The sequence below is a fragment of the Drosophila teissieri genome, chromosome 3R (genome assembly GCF_016746235.2).
Source record: "Drosophila teissieri strain GT53w chromosome 3R, Prin_Dtei_1.1, whole genome shotgun sequence".
Lineage (NCBI taxonomy): Eukaryota > Metazoa > Arthropoda > Insecta > Diptera > Drosophilidae > Drosophila > Drosophila teissieri.
Window position 1 is genome coordinate 27,237,553 of NC_053032.1, and position 20,863 is coordinate 27,258,415.

Genomic DNA, 20,863 nt, shown 5'->3' on the forward strand with positions numbered 1-20,863 from the left:
TTAATTAATTTTCAAGTCTATTTGCGTATCACGTTTAAAACAATGTTCAGTTGTGAAGTATCCGTTGTTAGACATATAAAGTTCTCCTTCCTCTGCTCGGCTTTTCCGCCGTTTAGTTTAAGTCCTCTTTCCATTTGGTTTTCCTTGTATTTTAGCCAGGCTTCCATTGGGTGTTGTACTGGTTGCAGTTTGTCGATTGGCTGTCTCAATAAAGTTTGCGCATTGAAGTTGACAGATTGGAGATTGGGGGTTTGTCTATGTAGCGGGGAATTTTGCATCTTTTTCGCTGTGTTTATTTGTTCTCATTGTCGTTGTTGATGTTCATTTGTCGGTCGGTTGTGTGAGGACAGTTGTTTGTGTGTTTGTAGTTTGTTTACTTTCAGTTTTCCTTGAAACAGTTTTTTTCTTCTCCCTTTATAGCTTCTCAAATTGGTTTAATTGTTTTATGATACACACTTGAGATCACAAACATTACTCTTGTTTTTTTTTTGTTTTTGTTTAAAAAAGTTCAAATTTCCAGTTGAAATGTTTTCGCTTTTTTTGTAAAGGTTTTTTCATTTTCCATTTTTTGTTTTATGTTTTTGTTAATTTTTTTTGTTGGTTTTATGTTCATTTCGATTTTTTTGCAACTCATTGACGGGTTCGGGGTCCACCGGGTGTTCTAGCCATTCATGTCGGTCCTCCAGATCCATCTTCAGATCCAGCTCTAGATCCAGATCCTCTTCCTGCCTCCCTGCTCCAGACACTGATCCTCCAGCACCAGTGTGGTTACGACTGCACATTGAGCAGCAGCTTCAGGTTGTGCGTGTCGAAGTCATCGAGGAGATTCCGCTTCGAGCGGCCTGTCTGCATCGGCACCTGGAACTTGGGCATCGACGGCATCGTCATGGGAAGCTTACCCTCCGACCTGGACAGTGTCCAGTGCTGGGGAGGCTTGGGCAGCGCCGTTGGAGCTGGTGCATCGAAGCACTTGCTGCCCGCGAAATGCGTCAGTGCGGTGGGTATGAGTGGGTGCTGCTGCTGCTGCATCTGGTGCTGGGGCGATATCTTTCCGCCCAACGAGGGGCTCTTCCTCTGCTTGCGGGCCGATCCTCCGACGATTCCCGGCGAGAAGCCTCCACCCAAAATGGTGGCCGGTGACTGTCGCACCTGCATAGCTCCCTGGGGCGAACGTCCTCCTCCGTTCCTCCGGTTGTTGTTGGCAAAGAAGAAGCCTCCACCACCCTGCTGCTGCTGCTGCGGCGACTGGCGCTGCTGCGACTGCTGATGCTTGTTCTTGGATCCGGTCGACTGGGATTGGGACTGGAGTTGCCGCTGCCTCTGGTTGGGGGGTGTGGCAAGGGCGGATAGACCCAGGCCAAGACCGAGACTCGTGGGCGAGGAGCTCAGGAAATGGGCGTTATTTGTACTGCTGGCAATACTGTTGGAATGTGCAGTTACCAAGGGCGTTGCTGGTGCGGATGCGGATACGGATGTGGGGGAGACGGGTGCGGATGTGGGCGAGGGGGTGGATGAGTTGGATGCGGAGGTCGTTGATGCTGCTCCCTTTTTTAATCGTATGGACTTGGTGGCCGATGCGGTTGTCATTCTGATGTTGTTCCTAACGCTATTGTGCGAGTATGTCATAGTAATTTCGTCGCTTAACGATCTCTGGATCGATATCTCTGCTCTGCTCTCCTCTTCTGTTAATCTCTCTGGATCACTTTCCTCTTATTAAAATTTCTGCTGTTTTGCCTTTTTGTTTTTGGTTAATTCGCTAAATTAATGCTTAACGTTAAATATCACACGCACTTAAATCAATTCTTTATAAATCGAAACCAAACGCCTTCTGCTTCTGCTGCTATTGCTATTGAGATGTTGATCTAGCTGCGCCGCTCTGTTTTCTTTGGTTGCTGATAGTCGCCGAAGTTGAGATGACCTCCAAAAGGGAAACGAAAAGGGCGACGGGCGGCCGAGCACGTAGCTGCTTTTCCACTTCTCCTCGTTGTGGGTCTCGCCTTTATGTTTTATGTACAGCTGCTGTTTACTTTACTTTATTTAGTTTTACTTGTAACGTTATGTATTGTTTATCAGTCTGTTGATTTATCTCTTTTACTCCGGTTAAGCTATCCTTAGCTATAATTTCGCAAACTCTTCTCTGTTCTTCGCTGATTCAACTGCTGCTTTCGCATTCCAAGCCGTGCTGATCCTGTTTTTTGGAGAAAAGCGAAAGAAACCATTGAAAAATTGAAGCGATACATGTTGGGTTATGTTAATAGGGGTGACGTTGAAGCAAGTCGTATTTCTTATGAAATCAGCCCGCAAACCATATTTAATAAAAATGCTTAACAAAATGATGGTAAACTAGCGAAAAAACTATGCAGATTGTTAAATCATATTCTGAAGTGAAAATGTCTATTTAAATTTAGGTTTAGTAAGTAAGACCTCAGTATATATCTGAATACCTTTTGTACCTGTGTACGAAGTACGAAATGTAACTTTTTAAGGTAAAACACAGCAGTTATATTTCGATGGCCGCACGTGTGTGTGTGTGTATAATAAGAAACGGGAACCCAAAAAGGGGAAATAAGACATGTAACGATTACATTTCCAGGTAGCAACAACCTGTAACGTAGTGCTAACTACGTAACGGCTGCATTATCGTCTCTGCGCTTGAGTGTGTGCAGTCTGTGTGTGCTATTTACGTCAACAAAAGGTGTTTGTTTAGCTATTCAAGCAAACTTGGGACGTCAGAGGGACGGACCCACATGCACATATAAATATACGTACACATATTTGTACATATGTACACTTATTTTGCGAGAATACCTGAATTAATGAATCAACACACACACGCGCATACATACACACACGCAGCGATAACCAACACAATTGCGACTTACTTTTTTGCCGTAGACCTTCTCACACCAACGAGCGTGCGTGCGTTTGTGTGTCGCAGTTTTCTCAGCCACTTCGTTATACAGATTCCGATATTTCGACAAGCGTTATATACAAAATGGGTTGAGTTTGGGTTAAAAGTTGCCTTGATCTAGATGTTTCACTTTAAAATGTTGCGGGAATTGGTTTGTTTTGCGTTTTTTTTGCTCTTTACTTCGGATTTTATATGGGGTTATATGTGTATGTGTTCGCAGCTGTGTATATACGTGTGTGTGTGTATTGTAAAATCACTTTCAAAATGGCGACGGGCTGGCTTCGTATTTATATATTTATATATATATATAGATGTAATTCCGCTTAAAGCTTTCTCTTCACTTACAGACAAAGGCTCAAAAAAATCACACTTTCAACTGATTCTGATTCGGATTTTGTTAAACTCTTATGTACACCACCGTCTATTGCGCAGCGTTTATTTCGAATTCGATTTCCGTTATTTTCGCTCGCCAAGTACTTCACTTTAGTGTGTGCTTTTCTGTAGCCTCACTCGTTGTACTTCGACGCGTATTAAAATATTAAACTTTACACAAATATTTGATTTATATCACTTAACTTAGGACATTTACAATATGCGTTACATATATATTTATTTTTGTAGCAGAAATTTTAATCGATATCTTTATCTTCTTCGCTTATGCTTGTTCTTTGCGCATCGGTACGCTTGCCTCGAATTTTCCACCATGACTCACACAATCGCACGGCTGCGCGGGCTTATATACGCCCGATGGCCGCCGACGCAGGGTACATATATTTGTATTTATCGACCAATATTTTTTGGCAGCTCTGGGTTCGTGGCACGGCTGGATCAGCGAATACTCAAACCGTCTTAAGGCCTGTTCAGATCAGCGGCGACTGCGATTAGGAAACTAAGAATTAATTTTTATTAGCAAACCACAGTTTTTACTGAAAATAAACAATGTTGTGGATCATGGGATTGGCCCTGAAAAGACTGTTGAAAGTTGAAATTAAATGAAATCTCGCTACCTTCAATCGATTGCTACCTACTAGAGTTGTCACATCTGCCGTTTGAGATACAAAGTGCGCGGTAAATTTGAAATTGAATATGAAACGACAGCTGGCCTTTTGGAGAGGTATTATGCCTAAATCCGGATTATAGCTAACTTTTGTCAACAAATATTTAACGTTTTTTAAGTATATTATTGTATAATATAGTCTATGCATAAAATCAAAAGATTGAGTGCACGTAAAATGAGGGCGGCACGTTGGCAATTGAAAATTAAGCCATTAAAACACGAAATTAACCCAATTAAAGATTGCCATCTTCTCCATATTGGGTATTTTAATAGATGAAGCTGAAATTGATTGCAACGCCCTTGCCATTTTATTGTTTTAGGCATATACATCAGTATTACACAATCTTTTTAACGCAGAAGATTAATGTGTCATCAGATATCATTTAACATTATCAGTAAAATGCCTCTATATATGTATATAGATACTATACGAATTCAAAGCATTAAAAATCAGACACTAATTTTGTGTTCCGCGTTAAAAAGTGCCCGATGGGGTATTATGACATATATTTTTCAGGATGTCATCGTGGGATGCCCCGCTAAGTGGATAAGTAAAATGAAATAAAATAATATGATGAGAACCGCTTACAACCGGCGACGCGTGTCACTCAAAACCCGCCCATGCTCAGATCCAGCCTGATCAAACCCATTATCTATCCAAATTGCTGCGACAGCATCATCATTATCATCTCGTTGACCCACCATTGTTATCCCCCGACGGGGTACCCATATAGACAAGTGCACTTTATGTTTACTTGCCTGTTTTTAATACACATCAATCCGCGATTGTGTGGGTTGAGGTGAGAGATACGATTCCCATCGTACTGACATATGTATATGTGTCGCCGGTTTGTCCATCTATATATTATGCAGCTGTATCTGTGCTGGTTTTCTATTGTTCATGAGCCGGGCTTTGTATATAAAGGTGATCAATCTCGCAGTCTAAAATTCAGTTCACTTCAAACGCGACTCGAAGCCGGTTTTTGCGAAAGTCGAATCTTTTTATTCTAGTTGTGATTTCGTGGAAATTTTGATTGTTATTCAAAATGCGTTTCGCTCTGTTTGCTTTTCTAGGTAAATAATATAATTTGTTCCTTGTATCATCTACAAAAGGTAGAGAAGGGTGTAACTTAGGGAAACATTATGCATACATCGTTAAAAGCCACTTAAATTCTATGATTGAAAAGTGCAAAAGTAATCAGATATCCATTAAGACCAAAAACACAAATGAATTGTGATCTACAAAATTATAATTAACTTTAAACGGTGATGTAATTAAATTTGTAAAGCACCAATACTAGTTTTAGTTTAACATATAAGTGTAAACACTTAACATAACCGTCATATTTATTAAACTTATTCAGCACTCTGCTTGCTGGCATTCGTCCTGGCTACTCCGGCCAAGGACACCAAGAAGCCGGCCACCAACAGTTGCCAGCGAAACTGCGGCGAAGTCTACGAGCCCGTTTGCGCCAAGGCCAAAAACAGCAGCAAGGAACGCCTCATCACCTTTGGCAGCCCGTGCGTCATGTCCAACTACAATTGCCAGCACGCCGACGATCGTAAGAGATGCTCCGCAATATCCCTACGGAATGAAATATGATTTTATCCATTCACAGCATTCGAGCAGAAGTCCAAGGGCGAGTGCGGTGGCGGAGTGAGCGTTCGTCTTTCTTAAGAACTGGAAGTCCAATTTCAACAACTTTTACAATTGAACATCTTTCACTAATGGTGCAATAAAATATTCATGTATTTTTTATTCCAACGGGAACGTTTTATTTGTTTTCGAAGCAAGCTTGTATTTCGTATAACAGAACAGAAAATTTAATTAGCTCTCGGGATTACATAGAATTCCCCTTTAAAATACACACGTGCATATGCATTCATACAAGATCAGTTCCAGCTATCCTTTAGTATCAATATAATCGTTTTCTAAACTCCTATGCACTTATCAGCAGTCACGCGGCCAATCTGCAATCAAAATCAAAGCGTTAATCAGTTGGCACGAGTATTATTGTTATTATTGCAGTAAAAGCGCGTTAAGAGCAACTAGCCAATTGGCAATAAACGAAGATTGTCATACATAGAGATAAAATTACCTTATTTTCTTTTACAACATTTTAAGTTATTTATATTATAAACAAATAGTTCCTCTTAACCGCCATTCACTGTACTAACACCATTTGACTCACCACTCACAGAGCTCTAGCGAACAATAATCGCATACTACGACCTAATGCCAAGTAATATATAGTATATGGTATTGTATTGTATTGTATGGTAGAGTACTTATAGTTGCTTTTTAGTAGTTGTTCAGAGATACGCTCCACTACATTCACAGATTCCGTTCCGCCCCTCAGTTGGCCACCTTCTTCTGCTGCTTGACCTTGTAGTCAGCCAGGGCCGCCTTGATGGCATCCTCGGCCAGCATGGAGCAGTGCAGCTTGACGGGCGGCAGACGCAGTTCCTTGGCGATGTCCGTGTTCTTCAGCTTTCCGGCCTCGTCGATAGACTTTCCCTTCACCCACTCGGTGGCCAGCGAGCTGCTGGCAATGGCCGATCCGCAGCCAAAGGTCTTGAACTTGGCGTCCACAATCTTGCCGTTCTCGTCCACCTTGATCTGCAGTTTCATAACATCGCCGCAGGCGGGAGCTCCGACCAGACCGGTACCCACTGTAGTATCCTTCTTGTCCAGAGATCCCACGTTGCGCGGGTTTTCGTAGTGCTCAACGACCTGTGGGTCGAAATAGGTGGGTTAGTCACTTGGGGGTTCTGCTATCGCGCTTATCACTGTGCGTGCCGCCTGAAACGCTGTCTATCAGAACGACAACAAAGTCGTTTCTTATCTATATTATACAGCTTCTAGATATTACGAAAGAACCTTTCGCGCGGCAATTGCGAGTCCAAACTTACATTTTCATGATACAATGCCACCGGGACACTCTGCACGCGCTTCAACTGCGAACGCAGCAACCGGGAGGAGTTTCGCACCAGGGACATATTTAAAATGTATTTGTCAAGTAAATAAATCAATTTATTGAACAATTGTTGTGAAATTCGAAGAGAACGGAAAAACACAGGCAACTGCGTGTTAGAAACAGCTGTTGTACAGTGTGCCCGTTCTAGGGCAGATGTGAATCGCCAGCAAACGCCGTTGTCGATATGTTATCGATTTTCTAACAGATTTCTTAAATTATTATTTACCCCTTCTAAATTATAATTTACTCCTTCAAAAAAAAAAAAACAAAGTACGGCTTATCAAATTACTTATAGTAAAAATTAAAAAAATTATACAAGTAAAGATAAATAAAGAAAGTGCCCTCTTGCATTTTAAATTACACTCTGAGTTGGCAGCTTGTCAGGTATTTTGATCACTCACTCCTATGGTCACTCCCCAATCACAAAGTTTACTATTGCCCACCCACAGTTTCTGCCAACTTCCTATATATTTTTACAGCAGCAGACTATGAGTTTCTGAAACCAGTCCCCTAGGTCAAAAATATCCACATCCAGTCATGACCTCACGCAAGCGAAGTGGCAGCGGCTCCACCAAGCGGCCCAAGGAGAAGGTTCGCCCGGAGCACCGAATTTGTCGAGCTCCGCCCTTGATGATTTGTGATTTGCCCGACTAATTGGACTCTATTGCAGGTGGTCTACATATACGAGCTGTTGTGCCGGGGCGAGGATCCCAGCAGCGAGAGTCCCGAGTTCTGGAACGAGTTCTTCCTGCTGCAGCCGAACTTCGAGGCACTGGAGAATGAGATTGGAAAACTGAACAACGAGCAGCTGCAGCTGGTGAAACCAAATCTAAACACCCTCTTCCAGAGGTGCATCGAAATGCTTGACACGGGTAGACCAGTTAGACATAGTAATATATACCTCAAGCCATCTATAATCCTTGATTTCCCCCAGAAGATCATCCCAAGCGCCTGTGCAACAGCCTACAAACGCTATGCTCCCTATTCTACGGGATCTTTAAGAAGTCCAACGCAGATCCCACGTTTAACATCCTAAACGAGGTCTTCGGCCACGAGAAGATGGACGAATGGCTTAAGCTACTCATGCAGTACTGCAATCGCATCCTCCTGGGCGATGTGCCCGAGAACGCTCGCTTTATGTGCCTCAAACTGCTCCAGGTTCTGGTCACGGGCACGGATAACGTCAACCAGAACTCCCTCTTCGAGCACCTGATGATGCACAGCATGTTCGACGCCTTTGTTCGGCTACTCAGCGATCCCACGTTCCGCAGTCAGCATGGACACGACATCGTTATCCTACTTACGATCCTGGTCAACTATCGCAAGCATGAAGCCACGAATCCCTATGTGGTGCAGCTCTCCATCCTCGCTGATGAGTTGGCTTTAAATGGGTAGGTCCATGAATTTGTATACTTTCCTCGGAAACCTCTATAAAAATGGAATTAATGTTAATCAAATATTTAAACTGATTGAATCACCAAGTTCTTTTATGTGGCAGCAGCTGGTGACTGACGTCACCAAATAGATAACTTGCCACGAGCTCGCATATCTTATTTCGATAGTAACCCGAACTTTATCTTTATTCCAGCTACGGCCAAATGATATCGCAATCGCTAATTGACTTCTGTCGCCAGTACATTCAGAGTCTTAACAATGTGCAATCCTCTTCCTGGTTTTCGTCGCTGTCGAATATCGTGGGCAACATGTTTGTGTCGGATGAAGGATGCGAACGGGTGCAGCAGATCAAGGCGAATAATGGCCTTCTACTTGCCCTCTACGAGGCAGTGCACCTGAACCGGAACTTCATCACAACTCTGGCTCACACGCAGGCAGAGTCCAGTGCCCCGCCCTCGCCCAGTAACACGTTGAGTCTGGCCCAACCTGTGCCGGATTTATCCAATGCACCTATCATTGATATTACGCAGTATCCCACCAATCTGCTGGTGGCCGTATTTCAGTACTGTTCCATCGTGATGCAGGACAATAAGAACGAGTCGAGCATTGCTAATCTGAAGCTGTGTTTCCTCATCCTCACCTGCATTTCAGAGGACCAGTATGCCAACTCGATGATGCACGACAGCAACCTTACCTTCAAGGTTATGCTGCATCGGGCGCAGATGCGTCATCGCAAGCTGAATGTGGATCGGGTAGGCAAATCTCAGCCATTGGCAGCCACTCTACTGGACCTCCTGGTAGAGTTCATTGTGTCGCATTTGATGAAAAAGTTCCCGATGGAGCTGTATCTGCTGTGCATTGGTGTTATCCATCGAATCTTGTGCTACCAAAAGCGATGTAGAGTGCGCCTCAATTATCCGTGGAAGGAACTTTGGTCGGCTCTAATTGGGCTTCTGCGGTTTTTGGTCAACCAGGAACAGACGCTGGTGAAAAAGTGCAACATATTCCATTTGTCGCTACAGGTGGTGAATATATTTAATCTGTTTATTACGTACGGTGATACTTTCCTGGCCACAACCAATAGCTATGATGAGCTCTACTACGAACTGAACCGCGAAGAAAAGGTATTTACGGAAATACATGCCATGGGTAAGAATGATAAGATTCTATCTGTAACAACAAAACTAATCATATTCAATTTAGTTCTCCGCTATACAACGATGCCGGACTGCGAATACAAAGACGATGTAATCAAACTCTTAAACGCTTTGGTTAATATCCTGGCCATTGTTAAGCACTTCCAGAACAAGATCAAGGAATGGCTGGCAGAGCAAGGCCTCTCTACGCCCACGGAGGAGCAGATACTCGATGTGGTGCGCAAGAACTACGATCTGACGCTCAAACTGCAGGACTCCCTGGATCAATACGAACGTTACACAGAAACGCCGCTGCACACCAACTTCTTTAAGCTGATGGTTCGCGATGTTGTCAACGATACGCGCAAGCACATTTACGGCTATGTGAAGGAGGCCGTATCTGTTATTCCGGACCAGGAAATACTCCTCACCTCCTCTATGACATCCGTTTCGGCCGGCACAGCCACTCCGGCTTCAGCAACAGCAGTGCCAGAAGCAAAAGCGTTGCCTTCTTTTGCTTAGTTTTGTAATTGTATTTTAATATAAATCAAATCTCTGGATGCGTAAACCCGATGTAATCTATAAGATTTAAAGTGCTTTGCGAGACTTTATAGCTAAAACAGTGCACTTAAAGAAAAAACATATTCTGTGCAAGTTTTTTACATAAGTATACAAAATATATAAATATTACGTGTATATAAAATCAAACACAATCACCTCTTAACCACACTGGTATTTTCTATTAAAGCGTGCCGAATGAGTAAGCTTACCTGGCAATTTTTTAAAGGGGGAGAACTAAAGTTTAGATATTGGAATGTCGTCCACAGTGAAAAATTTGCTATCCTGCGTAGAACCACTTTATATGCCAAATGATTTAGACAGTGTGATTATTATTGTTGCTCTTTTATTTATTCCCAAACTTTCCACGTGTGTATAATCTTTAATTCAAAAATGCGTATAAATATTTGTAAAGTATTTCTTCTGGTTATACAGGCGTGTGTATTGGCTCTAAGGATATCGCTACGATTTATAAATGGTATATGTTTAACTTTAGCATGCAATATTTGCACGCATTTAACAATTGAATGCATTAAAATGGATCATGGGTCGAAGCAGTATGCGAATATCTAATAAAATGTCAAATATATCATTTAAAATGCGTTAAAGATATGAATACATTTAAAATACATAGTAATTGGATGATTTAAAATATACAAAATAATTTGTGTATGAAATTAAATTCTAGTCGCTTTATACAAGTATCCATTGCATTCGATTGATTAATTTCTAGCTCGATATAATAGTTCAGAGGCAGAGCCAAACGATCACTTAAAGGCACAATTAACAGACAATATCGAATTAAATTAAATTAATTATATTATATAAGCATTGCCTATACTACCTCTTTGCTGAGCTCATTTCGTCTGCCCTGGAATTGCGGCCCTAAGGTTACATAGTACATATATGATAGTACGGATCTATTTACAATTTCGCATATCGTTCAAGTTGGCTGGTGAATGGTGAATAGGAGTAGTGCTATGAATCTTAATGATTAGAAGTGATCCACCTTGACGGAGACCGTGTGGGCGGCGGCATTGCTGGGCAGGTCGATGTTGTCCCACTCGGTGTGCAGGTTCTTCTCGCTGTCGGTCGCCTTGAGGGCCAGTCCCAGCGATGCAGTTCGTCCGGCGCAGTGCGGTATGTTGAGTGTAACCGGTACCAGGAACTCAAGGCCCTGCGGCCCGCACATCACCAGCGGTGACAGCATTGTCTCACCTACGAAGGCAAATAACAAGGCCATTAGTAGGAGAAATTAATAATTTCCTGGGGGTTTCTAAATGCAATTATAGTTGTGTTTAATAGAGTGTGGTAAGTCGTGTAGGGTTACAGGCATAGACTCCATTCGGCTCGAAACACAAACGATTCGTGCAAAGCTTATAAAGTCTTTGGATAGAGAATTGAAAATATTTTAGGGGTATAGGTAAGAAATTATGTTGCTTTTTCGTAAGAAGTAAGTACATAGTTTTCAGTTTAGATGTAGGTTTCACTAAAAATGTATATGATATTACATGCAAAAGCAAACTACAAGTTAGTATACATAGCACTAAATCTAAAACTAATGTTTAGACTACAGCAAATCACCAGCCACCATTAAGAAAGGTTAAGTACGTAAGTCAAAATGTTAGATAACAAAAACACAAAACAATGCTGTAATAAAAACAAAATCAAAGAACATGTGTTTAATTTCAAAAAAGGTTTGTGGTAGTGGCGGTGGTTTTGGTGGATGGATACAATACGAAGTAGAGTGGGTTTTTGTTTTTAGTGGGACCAACCATTTTCCATGTCCAGCGGAGGACCGCCGACGGCTTGTCCCATTCGCGGATCGCTCACGGTGAAGTAGATCTCTTGTCGTACTCCGGCCGGAATGGCTCCCGGCGGGATTTGCAGTGAGACGTGCCACAGCTTATCCGCCAGAGTGCCGCCATTGGAGTCAAAGAATCCGCGCGAGGTGCTGGGCTCACGGGGCAGAGTGGGAAAGGGTCCGTTGGCCGGAGGTTGATTATTTACGGGTCCGGCGATGGGCAAGGACATGCTGCTACTAAACGGCGTACTGGTGGCATTTGGTGGGCCCACTGGCAAGCTGGCTTGGGATGTGTACTGGGTTTCGATGGAGGTGCAGCTATCGCCCATTGGGGAACTCGGAGGAGGTGCTGTCCGCTTAAGGATATTCGAAATGTGGAAGGGAGCTCGACCGGATCGCGGAGTTGGCGGTTGAACAGGACCGGGAGGAGGAGCCAGGGGAGAAACCTTATCGGCTGCTTCGAATACGTCATCCGACTCATTCTGTGCTTGCTCCACCATTCCCTCGTTGTGTAGATTATTTTCAATGGCCGTTGGCAGCTCTGTCTGATCCGCAGAGCTCTCAGCGGGATCATTCTGATCCTGAATCTCCTCCTCTTCTTCGTCATCATCGACCTCATTCTGCACAAGAGGAGCTCTCGCTGGATTTTCTATCACCGTGTCCGAAGATTTCTGCAAATCCGAACGACTTAGGGTCGAATCTTCCACCTGTTCTTCCGGTTGAGCGTTAATCTCCACCTGAATCTGCTCGGTTTTGCACTCCTTTTCCTTCTTTTCATCGGTTTCATTTTCTCGCGACTGCAGGATACTCTCCTCCCGGGTCTCATAGATGGGAGCCGGTCGGCCCATATCTCTTTTGGACACATAGATCGGTTCCGCCATGCTGTCCAGGGCTTCCCGTCTAGTCTGATAGATCTGATCCCTCAGCTGTGCCCTCGTTTTCAGAGCACTTTCCTTGGCCTCCCGGCGACTCTGGTATATGGCCTCCGGATTGGAGGCCTCCGACTGGCTGCTGCTGCTCTGGGGACTAAACTCTCGCTCCATATCCCTCTTGCCCTGGCTAATCCTCTCCTGCATTTCGCGTTTCGATTGGTACAGATGATTCCGCTGCATTTCACGCTGCATTTCGCGACGGGACTGGTAGAGGGGCTCCTCCTCAGTTTGCTCATTGGCAGCGCCCGGATAGAATCTCCTACGGGTCATCACCTCCGAACTGGGCGCCCTTCGCTGATCGGGCAGCATGTAGGCTCCGTTGCGGGTCTGGTAGATCTCCTGCTGATCCTGCTCATAACCAGGACTGATCATGGGACGCCTGGGCGGTCCCGGATTTCCTCCTCGATCCGCAGTGGTGGTGCTGTGCCGCCTCACAATTCTCCTTCCGTTTCTTCCGCCAGAAGCTGCAGCTGCAGCTGCCTCTGCTTGCCTTCTTTCGAGATCGATGCACGCTCGATTCGCATAGAGATCGTATTGGTCATAGCCGTAACCATTGTCCTGGTGATGCGGCATTCTAGGAACTGTGTTGCCGATATTCCCATAGATATCCTCACCCTCCAGATTCTGGTAGGTGCTGTTCATCATCTCCTGCTGCTGCGACGGGTAGTGACCACCCCTTTGATAGTAAGCCTCTTGCGGATGAGGTTGCATCATGCCTTGCCCGCCATGGGCGCGCTCCTCAAAGCCAGCGGGATAGGTGGGATACTCATCCGGATAGTAGGGCCTCTGCACACCCCTCTCCAGCATCGACTGCTGGCGTCGAAGTCCCTTCGGCTTCCTCTCCGGTTCCACCATGCTGTTCATTCTCCTCAGCGGCCGCGTACTCTTGAGCAGCGCATTCTTGAGGGCCACCAGTGGGCTCTTTAGCACCGATTTCTTCTTCTTGTGTGGTGGCAGTGGCGGTGGACCCATCTCCATGCCATGTTCATCGTAATACTGCTGCTGGTGATGCTGGGAATGCTGGGGATATTGCTGGCGCGGCTGACTATGTCCCCTAGAGGTTCCATAGTGGCCGTAGTAGTTCGGATCTTGGGTGTGCGGAGGTCGCTCGTGGGGATAACGAGGAGCTGAGCGGGATCGCTGCATATGGTGCCCTTGGGATGGGTGGGCGGCAGGGGGTGGCATGTTATAGTAATCATCGTATCGCTCATCGTACGGCTCCATTTCGCTAGAGATTTGTTATATGATTCGAAATTTGTGTGTGCAATTAGCAAGGAGTTTTCAGTGTATTCGAAGTAGGGAATTCAATTCTGCATTTTAAAATTTTTATGCAATTAAAATATTTTTTATTAGAAAAGTACACCAGAATATATTTTCATTCGAGGCGATACATTTCATTTAAGTGAGGGAGGTAAAAATATTGAACAAACACGTCTAACTGGCAATTTATTCCTGCAAAACTTTCGCTTAAGACACACAAGAAGCGCACATGTAAAATATATTCATAATTTATAGTAAATACTTTGCATATTAACCAAAACTGTAGAATAAACACCATTTACCAAAGTTTTAAACTTTATTTTAATGTAGTTTGTTAGTTATCGTTTTTAATTAAAAGGCTGATTTTACCCAAAACCATAGTTAGATTCAAGATTAACTTTCAAATACCCGAGAAATGTATTGAGAGTAGTTATATATTGAAAGAACCAGCTAAAAGCATGATCATAATTAAATATAGTATTACGAGTTTGAGTTTCAGTTTGAGAATAGAGAAATGTGGATACGAATCTGTACTGTAAACTAAAATAGCAAGTAGAAGTTAACCCGAAAAATGTTTTATTTCCGTTTTCATTTTGTATGTGCGTGAAGCGCTCAACTCAAAGACCTTGGCTTTCGTTGTTTTTACAAATTTTGTTAAGCTTTAATTTATGGTTTGGTTAATAATTTTGGTTATTGCAAAATACAATAATTATTAAATTTATGTAATATATGCGATCTGTTTTCGTTGTGCGTTTTTCGTGAAATTTTGCATCGAATAATTTGTAATGACCATCAACCGCATGAAAGTATGAATAGATTGGCATAATGATTGACTGATTGATTGATTGGCTGATTGTTTGGCTGACTGAATGTTTGATATTTGATATAAAGTACAAAAATGGCATTTAACAAGAATATAAAACATTTTTCGTTAACACAAATGTTGAAAATTGGGGCGGGGAATCAATAAGAGTTCTGTATGTTTATCGTGTGTTTGATTTCTTTTTCTTTTACAATTGGAAAGGAAGACATCCTTGTGGTAGAGCAATGGATTTAATCAGGGAGCTACGGGTATCTGACGGATGGACTCACCTCATGTTGTGATGGTGCCCGGCGGTTGCTCCGATTTGCGGCTTACGATACAGTTCGAAGGCCGAGCCACGCTGCTCCCGACTTCCGGCCAAGTCCAGGGCATGACGTTCGGGCGTGTGGGGCGGTAGGTTTCCTATGGGTAGCATTATAGCATTATGGTAGATATAAGGGGGATTCTTTGCTTAGAATACTGAACCCCCTAGGAGAGGGGTACCACGCACCTATTGGCGGTGGCATGCCGCGGTGTGGTGCTATATAGGGTCCTGTGCCGCTGCCTCCGTTGTAGTGATGGCCATTCCCATTGTAGCCATTGGCCTGCGGATAGGGTTGCGGTGGTGGTGCCTGTCCATAGGTGCCATTACTTCCGCCGTAGGTGGGCTGCTGCTGCTGCGGCGGCGGTGGCTGCATGTGCCCATTGCTGGGTGAGCCGGGAGTCGCCTGCTGGCCGTAGTGATGATGCGAAGGCGTTGGTGGATAATAGAAGCCATTCGGGGAACGTGGCGAGCCAGAGTCCTGCAATTAGGAGGTTTACAATGAGTACAGGGTCTAAGAAAGCGAGGATATGACTTACCCCATTCTCCCAAGGAGTGGTGCCACCGCTGCCACTGCTGCCACCACTTTGCACCGGTGGCCTGTAGTTTTTGGGCTTTGGTGGCGGCACCGGCTTGAAGGGTCCACTGCCATTGCTGCTGGGCGTTCCACTGCCGTTCATCTGGCTTTGGCCGTTGCTCACATTCGGCGGAGGAACCACTCCATGTGGGGCTGTCTTAGGCAGCTTTGTGTAATCCGCTTGTGATACGGAGTTGTTCCGACTGATGGTTTGTTGATTCATATGTTGATGGTGTTGGGGATTGTGGATTGCGTGATAGATAATTGCGTTATGGGTGGCAGTGGTTTTGGGTGTGTGAGATTGAGTTTTGTTGTGGGGACAAACAGTTGATGATGGCGAGCACAATACATAAGCAAAAAAGAGAAAAAAGTTTATGTAATTATAAGGACATGTGTGGTAGAAATATGATAAATATTTGTGGTGCTTAGACGGCATACAAAAATCTGGGGCAATCGGGTTTCAATCAGTATCGTTTATTGCACTTTGGGTTGGAGCTCGCAAAAGAGTTTACTATTTACATGGTCGAAGGTATCAATACAGATCATTGAGAACACTAAAGGCTTTAACCATCAACTTGAAGGTAAAAGGTGAAATAAGAACAAAGTGTTTTATGTGGACAAAGTATGTACTAAGGGAATGTTTCCAGTGCAGTATCGCATACAAAAAGTCGTAGTTAATCTATAAAATAAGTTCGATTTCGAGTTCGTTGCTTAGACGAGTGTATCGTAGGCCGAGGCACTGGACATCAGTGCTGGAGGTGGCAGTGGCGCCATCAGGGCATGCAGACGTGGTGCAGCAATGGGTCGGCGATCGAAGCCGCCGGTGGAGAGGCGGAGCAGCTGCTGCTGCGTCAGCTGGAGGCCGCAGGACATGTGAAGGGGCAAGGACGAGGGCGAAGGTGAGAGCGACAACGAGGACGAAGGTGAGAGCGAGTGCATCATATGCAAGTGCTGCAAATGGGGCGCACGTAAATGGTAGCGTCTAATGGGCCAGGGACACATTTAGATACAAATTATCATATTGCAGTTATTCAGAACGATACAAAGGAATATTTACGACACAGTTTCGATACAGAGGCATGCGAGTGAGTTGAGATCATAACGACGGCGCAGGAGAAAAAGAAAGTAAGAGGTATGTTTTTTAATTTTTACTGAGCCTCGCTACAAATCGCGAGTATTTTGAGGACATTTCCAAAGTAATGCATTTTCATCACGTGCATTCATACCTGTATTTGCCGTAATCCGTTTTCGTCTCCACCAAAGGCTTGCGTGGGCTGCTTTCCAGGCCCAGATTCGAAGGACGCTGTGGAGTGCCATTGCGTGGATCTGTCGAAGGATATCAAGTACGTGTTTGTTAGCTGCGAATAGGCCATGGAGTATAGCGTTACCTACCGATATTACGGGACGCATTCATGTCGTGGTAGTGCGGTCTGCCCGGACTGCTCTGTCGGTTCAGATCGTTGGGTCCTCCGAAACTGCGATGGTCGTGCGGAGTGCGGCCGTAGTCGTGCGACTGACCCGTCGGCGGCAAGGGGCGTCCACTAAAAATAATTTAGAAAAACAAATAAATAATAAAGTTTATAAACTGTATTTATAAACTCACCTTGCATTTGGCACTGATTTGAGATCGTCGGGGGCATTGGGACCCAGTCGGCCCAGGTTTTGCATGGCCATTTGTGTATTGTTGTATGAGTCGTAGCTGGACACACTGTCGTAGGTTGATGCACCACCTCCGGCGCCTCCTCCGTTGGCCTTCAGCTGCGCGTTCAAACGCGCCTGTCGCTCCAAGGATGCGTGGGTTTGCTGCTGCTGCTGCTGGCGATCCAGGGTTTCAGCTGCCCCGGAGCCGACCAGAGCATTGCGGGTTATGTACTCCGCCTGGACATCGTCCTGCACCACAGCCTTGCCAAACAGACGCTCCTGGGCACTGCGACCCAGGGTGCCATTTCGCGATGACGAGCCCGAGGTGTTCAGCGGCATATCCCCCGGCTTCGACTGACGATCGATGCGGGGCGGCAGATCGGGCGCATTGATCCCGTACAGGGATTGCGGCCGCACTGCAGCCGGATCTCCTCCCACGCCGGGCTGTTGCGGCTGCGGCGGCACGTTGGTGCCGTAGATGCTGTACTTGCTGGAGTCCATGGTCTGGCGGCGATTGGGATTCGCGGGGACACCATGGTCGTAGGGTACCTGCGGCAGGTGCATTGCAAGGGGTTCGTGAGTGGGTGGTGAAATAGATTAGCACACTAGTTGAACTGGTCAGCAAAAATAGACCTTCTTAAGAGCTTGAAATCTCATTTATTATTTGTTTTATTTTTGCTGACCATTGTTATTGTGATGAGAATTGGATGGACGCTTAGAAACTTCCCAAGTTTTGGTTGTTTTTTTCTCTTTTTCAGTTTAGTGTAAGCGCATGCCATTTCTTAGTTTGAGTTTGATTTGTTTGTTTGATTGTTTGGTTGGTTGGTTGGTTGGTTTTTCGACCTCTTACCGTATATGGAGGTGGTAGTCCTTCACCAATTATGTCTCTATCCCTATCCAAGTTATCCTGATTAGTGGCAATCGATGGATCTGAGCTCGCTTTAACCAACTGCGGCAAATTGCCAAGCGACAATGATGCGGATGGGCCGGGACTCAGTTCCAAATCGGATTCGGGACTTGATGCATACGAGAGTCGGGATGTGGTCATGGGGAATAGGAAATCGTCGGAGAGGGATTCTACTGGCTGGGTTTTGGTAGTTTGGTAGTTTGGTAGTTGGCAGGTTTTGGGCGCAAATTGTTGGCAAAAGTTAATTGAATTTAGCGATAGTAATAATGTTGGTTCGTTCGAATGTTCGAAATGTAGCGCCAACATTTGGTTTTCGTTGTCAATTAAAGAACGCAAGAACAGCAACAAGAAACGTTGATGAAACATTGAAAAGTATATGATTGATTCGATTCGATTGATTGAGAGGCGTTCGATTGCGAAGCATTTGGATACGTAATGTGTGGACGAACACAAGATATTTGGCATTTTGAGTATATTTTGTTGTTTTTTGTTTGTTTGTTTTTTTGTTTGTTTTTAGTTTTGGACGAGGACATTTTGATTATTGTTGGTGGTGTTTGTTTAATTATATGCATCGGGTTTTACGGGTGATTAAGCGGGGAATGACCATGATGATGTATATTTGGTTTTTGTTTTTGGTTTTGGTATGTAAATAAAAGAAACAAATGAAACGAAAAACATTTAGTTAGCAACTTTATAAAAATATTGGCAAAAATTTGCATGGCGATTTTTGCGTAAATACTTAAGCCTAAATATGTATGTCAAATTGGTTTGATAAAAGTGGTTTACTGATAATGAGTTCGTTTGGAGTGGGAAAACTGTCATTCACTGGGAGTGCAAAGTGGAAATGTGAGAAGATAAGTATTCAAATTCGTATAAATGCAGATCCTAGATCTCTTGAGATTAAATAGTGTACTTTATGCATCCCCTGGAATGACAATTTACGTTGTTTTGTAGGTTTATGTGGTACTCATGCTTTTAGCTTCACGATTACACACATCTATATGTACATATTCAACGAATAGCGGTCTACACGCAGTATTATTGTTCTTGATCATGCTACATGAGGAGTTTCGGGTCTTATGAATAATTTAGTACGAACAACTACATGCGATAATTACACAGAGAAGGGGGCTTGATAGGAAGGATAGAGGAGATTCAGTTGAAAAGTCAGTTGTGCCCCAAGCGGAATGATCTATGTAACTCAGATCTCGTTTCTTTCGGACCTTTTCAACTTTTCAACTAAATTAACACCGATTCTCATGCAATGCATTCGTTAGTTTGGCCAACATTGTTGTTGGAATCAGCATTATTAACATGGCTCGTATTGTTGTTGGTATTAATAATATGGCTATGGCTGTTGCTGTTGCTGTTGTTGTTGATGCTCCTGCTGTTGCTACAGTTATTGTTATTGTTGTTCAGGCTACTTGAATTATTGAGACTGGCTATTTGATGGGTGAGATTATTGAAGGCCAGCGTAAAGCTGCCCTCATCCGCCAAAGTGCCATCGCTGCTCTCGTGTCCATTGCTCAACCCATTGCCATTGCCGTTGCCATTGCCATTGGCCAGAAGATTGCTCAGTGATCCCGAGGAGGAGTAGTTGCTTCTGCCCTGACCATTGCTTATCAATCGCTGCTGTGGCTTGGCCATCGGTGCCCTTTTGGATGCATGCGATGCATCTGCAGCAAGTTGCTGTTGCTGCTGTTGCTGCTGCTGCTGCTCCAGCTGCAGATTGCTGTTCTTGCTCTTGGCCAGATCCGGCTGCTGCTGCTGCTGGGGCAGAAGATTCAGGCTGGAATCGAAGAGATTCTTCTGCAGCAGCAGCTCGTGGTAGTAGTAGGGCGTGGTCCTACGTTCCACCTGGGCATTGGACCGCAATCCATAGCGGCTGACTGCCGATGGTCCGGGCTGAAAGGCCCTCATGGCGGCGTTTGAGTGATTCGATTGATTCACGGCACTCGTACTGCCGCCATTCGAATTCGAGTTCAAATAGCTCTGGCTCATTAGATTCGGCTGGGAACTGTGATACTGGGAGTTGGAGCCATCCATGGCCAGAACACCATCGTCCAGTGGCATCATGGGAGCGGGCTCAACGGGCGGTGCCAGGCCACTGGGCATCGAGGAAGCGGGCTTTATGATCGGCACCATCGTATAGGACCTGCGATCTCGGGGCTTTTCAGCCAAACTCTGGCTGTGGGCGTAGCCCACGGGCGGTGGGCGTGGCGGCGGAGGAGTGTGTGCCTGGTTTTGGATAAGCGAATAGGATTTGCTCGGATTCTGGCTCAGATTGAGATTCAGATCCTGCGAGTAGCGTGGCACTGAGGTAGCTGAAATGGGGCGGCAACAAGCTAGCTGGCATGGCTGGGCGATGTAGGGGGGGAATAACATTTCGGTGGGGGAATCGGGGAACTGTTAATATGTTTTTTTTGTTTTTTGTATACGGTACGTTGACAACAATCATGGGCATGTTTGTAAGTGTGTGTGTGTGGTTGTGTGTTTTAAAAAACGAATAAGAAAAAGTATCGAAAGTAAAAATTAGAATATTGACCATAACCATTTGTAGAAATTATAGAGTTATAGGGGTTT

General features: G+C 44.6%; 5 protein-coding genes across 15 annotated transcripts in view; 2 read left to right on the forward strand and 3 right to left on the reverse strand.

Annotated features, from left to right (window-relative positions):
* Window positions 1–288: 288 nt before the first annotated feature.
* On the reverse strand, window positions 289–3,625 carry LOC122619303. Its single transcript, XM_043796145.1, has 2 exons — window positions 2,883–3,625; window positions 289–2,188 (listed from the first exon to the last, which is right to left on the reverse strand). Exon 2 carries the CDS (start codon window positions 1,624–1,626, stop codon window positions 769–771), a length of 858 nt encoding a protein of 285 aa, XP_043652080.1. The 5' UTR covers window positions 1,627–2,188; window positions 2,883–3,625; the 3' UTR covers window positions 289–768.
* Window positions 3,626–4,891: 1,266 nt separating this feature from the next.
* On the forward strand, window positions 4,892–5,733 carry LOC122620479 (vasotab). The gene is made up of 3 exons (XM_043797958.1): window positions 4,892–5,042; window positions 5,333–5,530; window positions 5,588–5,733. The coding sequence occupies exons 1-3, from the start codon at window positions 5,015–5,017 to the stop codon at window positions 5,644–5,646; spliced, it is 285 nt and encodes a 94-aa protein (XP_043653893.1). The 5' UTR covers window positions 4,892–5,014; the 3' UTR covers window positions 5,647–5,733.
* LOC122620478 (iron-sulfur cluster assembly scaffold protein IscU) lies at window positions 5,719–7,086 on the reverse strand. The gene is made up of 4 exons (XM_043797957.1): window positions 6,882–7,086; window positions 6,258–6,702; window positions 6,161–6,201; window positions 5,719–5,939 (listed from the first exon to the last, which is right to left on the reverse strand). Exons 1-2 carry the CDS (start codon window positions 6,966–6,968, stop codon window positions 6,325–6,327), a joined length of 465 nt encoding a protein of 154 aa, XP_043653892.1. The 5' UTR covers window positions 6,969–7,086; the 3' UTR covers window positions 5,719–5,939; window positions 6,161–6,201; window positions 6,258–6,324.
* A 273-nt stretch (window positions 7,087–7,359) lies between these two features.
* On the forward strand, window positions 7,360–10,201 carry LOC122620175 (armadillo-like helical domain-containing protein 3). Of its 2 annotated transcripts, none has more exons than XM_043797523.1 (5): window positions 7,360–7,537; window positions 7,617–7,818; window positions 7,881–8,337; window positions 8,535–9,490; window positions 9,545–10,201. In XM_043797523.1, the coding sequence occupies exons 1-5, from the start codon at window positions 7,484–7,486 to the stop codon at window positions 9,997–9,999; spliced, it is 2,124 nt and encodes a 707-aa protein (XP_043653458.1). In that variant the 5' UTR covers window positions 7,360–7,483; the 3' UTR covers window positions 10,000–10,201. The 2 variants fall into 2 exon arrangements, with proteins under 2 accessions (XP_043653458.1, XP_043653459.1); XM_043797524.1 differs by having other exon boundaries at window positions 7,884–8,337.
* Window positions 10,202–10,364: 163 nt separating this feature from the next.
* LOC122621865 (tight junction protein ZO-1) overlaps window positions 10,365–20,863 on the reverse strand; it is an 84,620-nt gene continuing 74,121 nt past the window's right edge. For 4 of the 10 annotated variants that reach the window (XM_043799865.1, XM_043799867.1, XM_043799868.1 and 1 more), the window contains 9 exons: window positions 18,224–18,457; window positions 17,336–17,922; window positions 17,125–17,273; window positions 16,959–17,058; window positions 15,695–15,935; window positions 15,345–15,636; window positions 15,124–15,256; window positions 11,811–13,999; window positions 10,365–11,253 (listed from right to left, as the gene is read on the reverse strand). In XM_043799865.1, the coding sequence (XP_043655800.1) occupies window positions 11,030–11,253; window positions 11,811–13,999; window positions 15,124–15,256; window positions 15,345–15,636; window positions 15,695–15,935; window positions 16,959–17,058; window positions 17,125–17,273; window positions 17,336–17,922; window positions 18,224–18,457 (4,149 nt within the window). In that variant the 3' untranslated portion in view covers window positions 10,365–11,029. Of the gene's footprint in view, window positions 11,254–11,810; window positions 14,000–15,123; window positions 15,257–15,344; window positions 15,637–15,694; window positions 15,936–16,024; window positions 16,715–16,958; window positions 17,059–17,124; window positions 17,274–17,335; window positions 17,923–18,223; window positions 20,687–20,863 lie in introns of those variants that run through there. The other 6 variants (XM_043799866.1, XM_043799870.1, XM_043799874.1 and 3 more) reach the window with 4 other exon arrangements.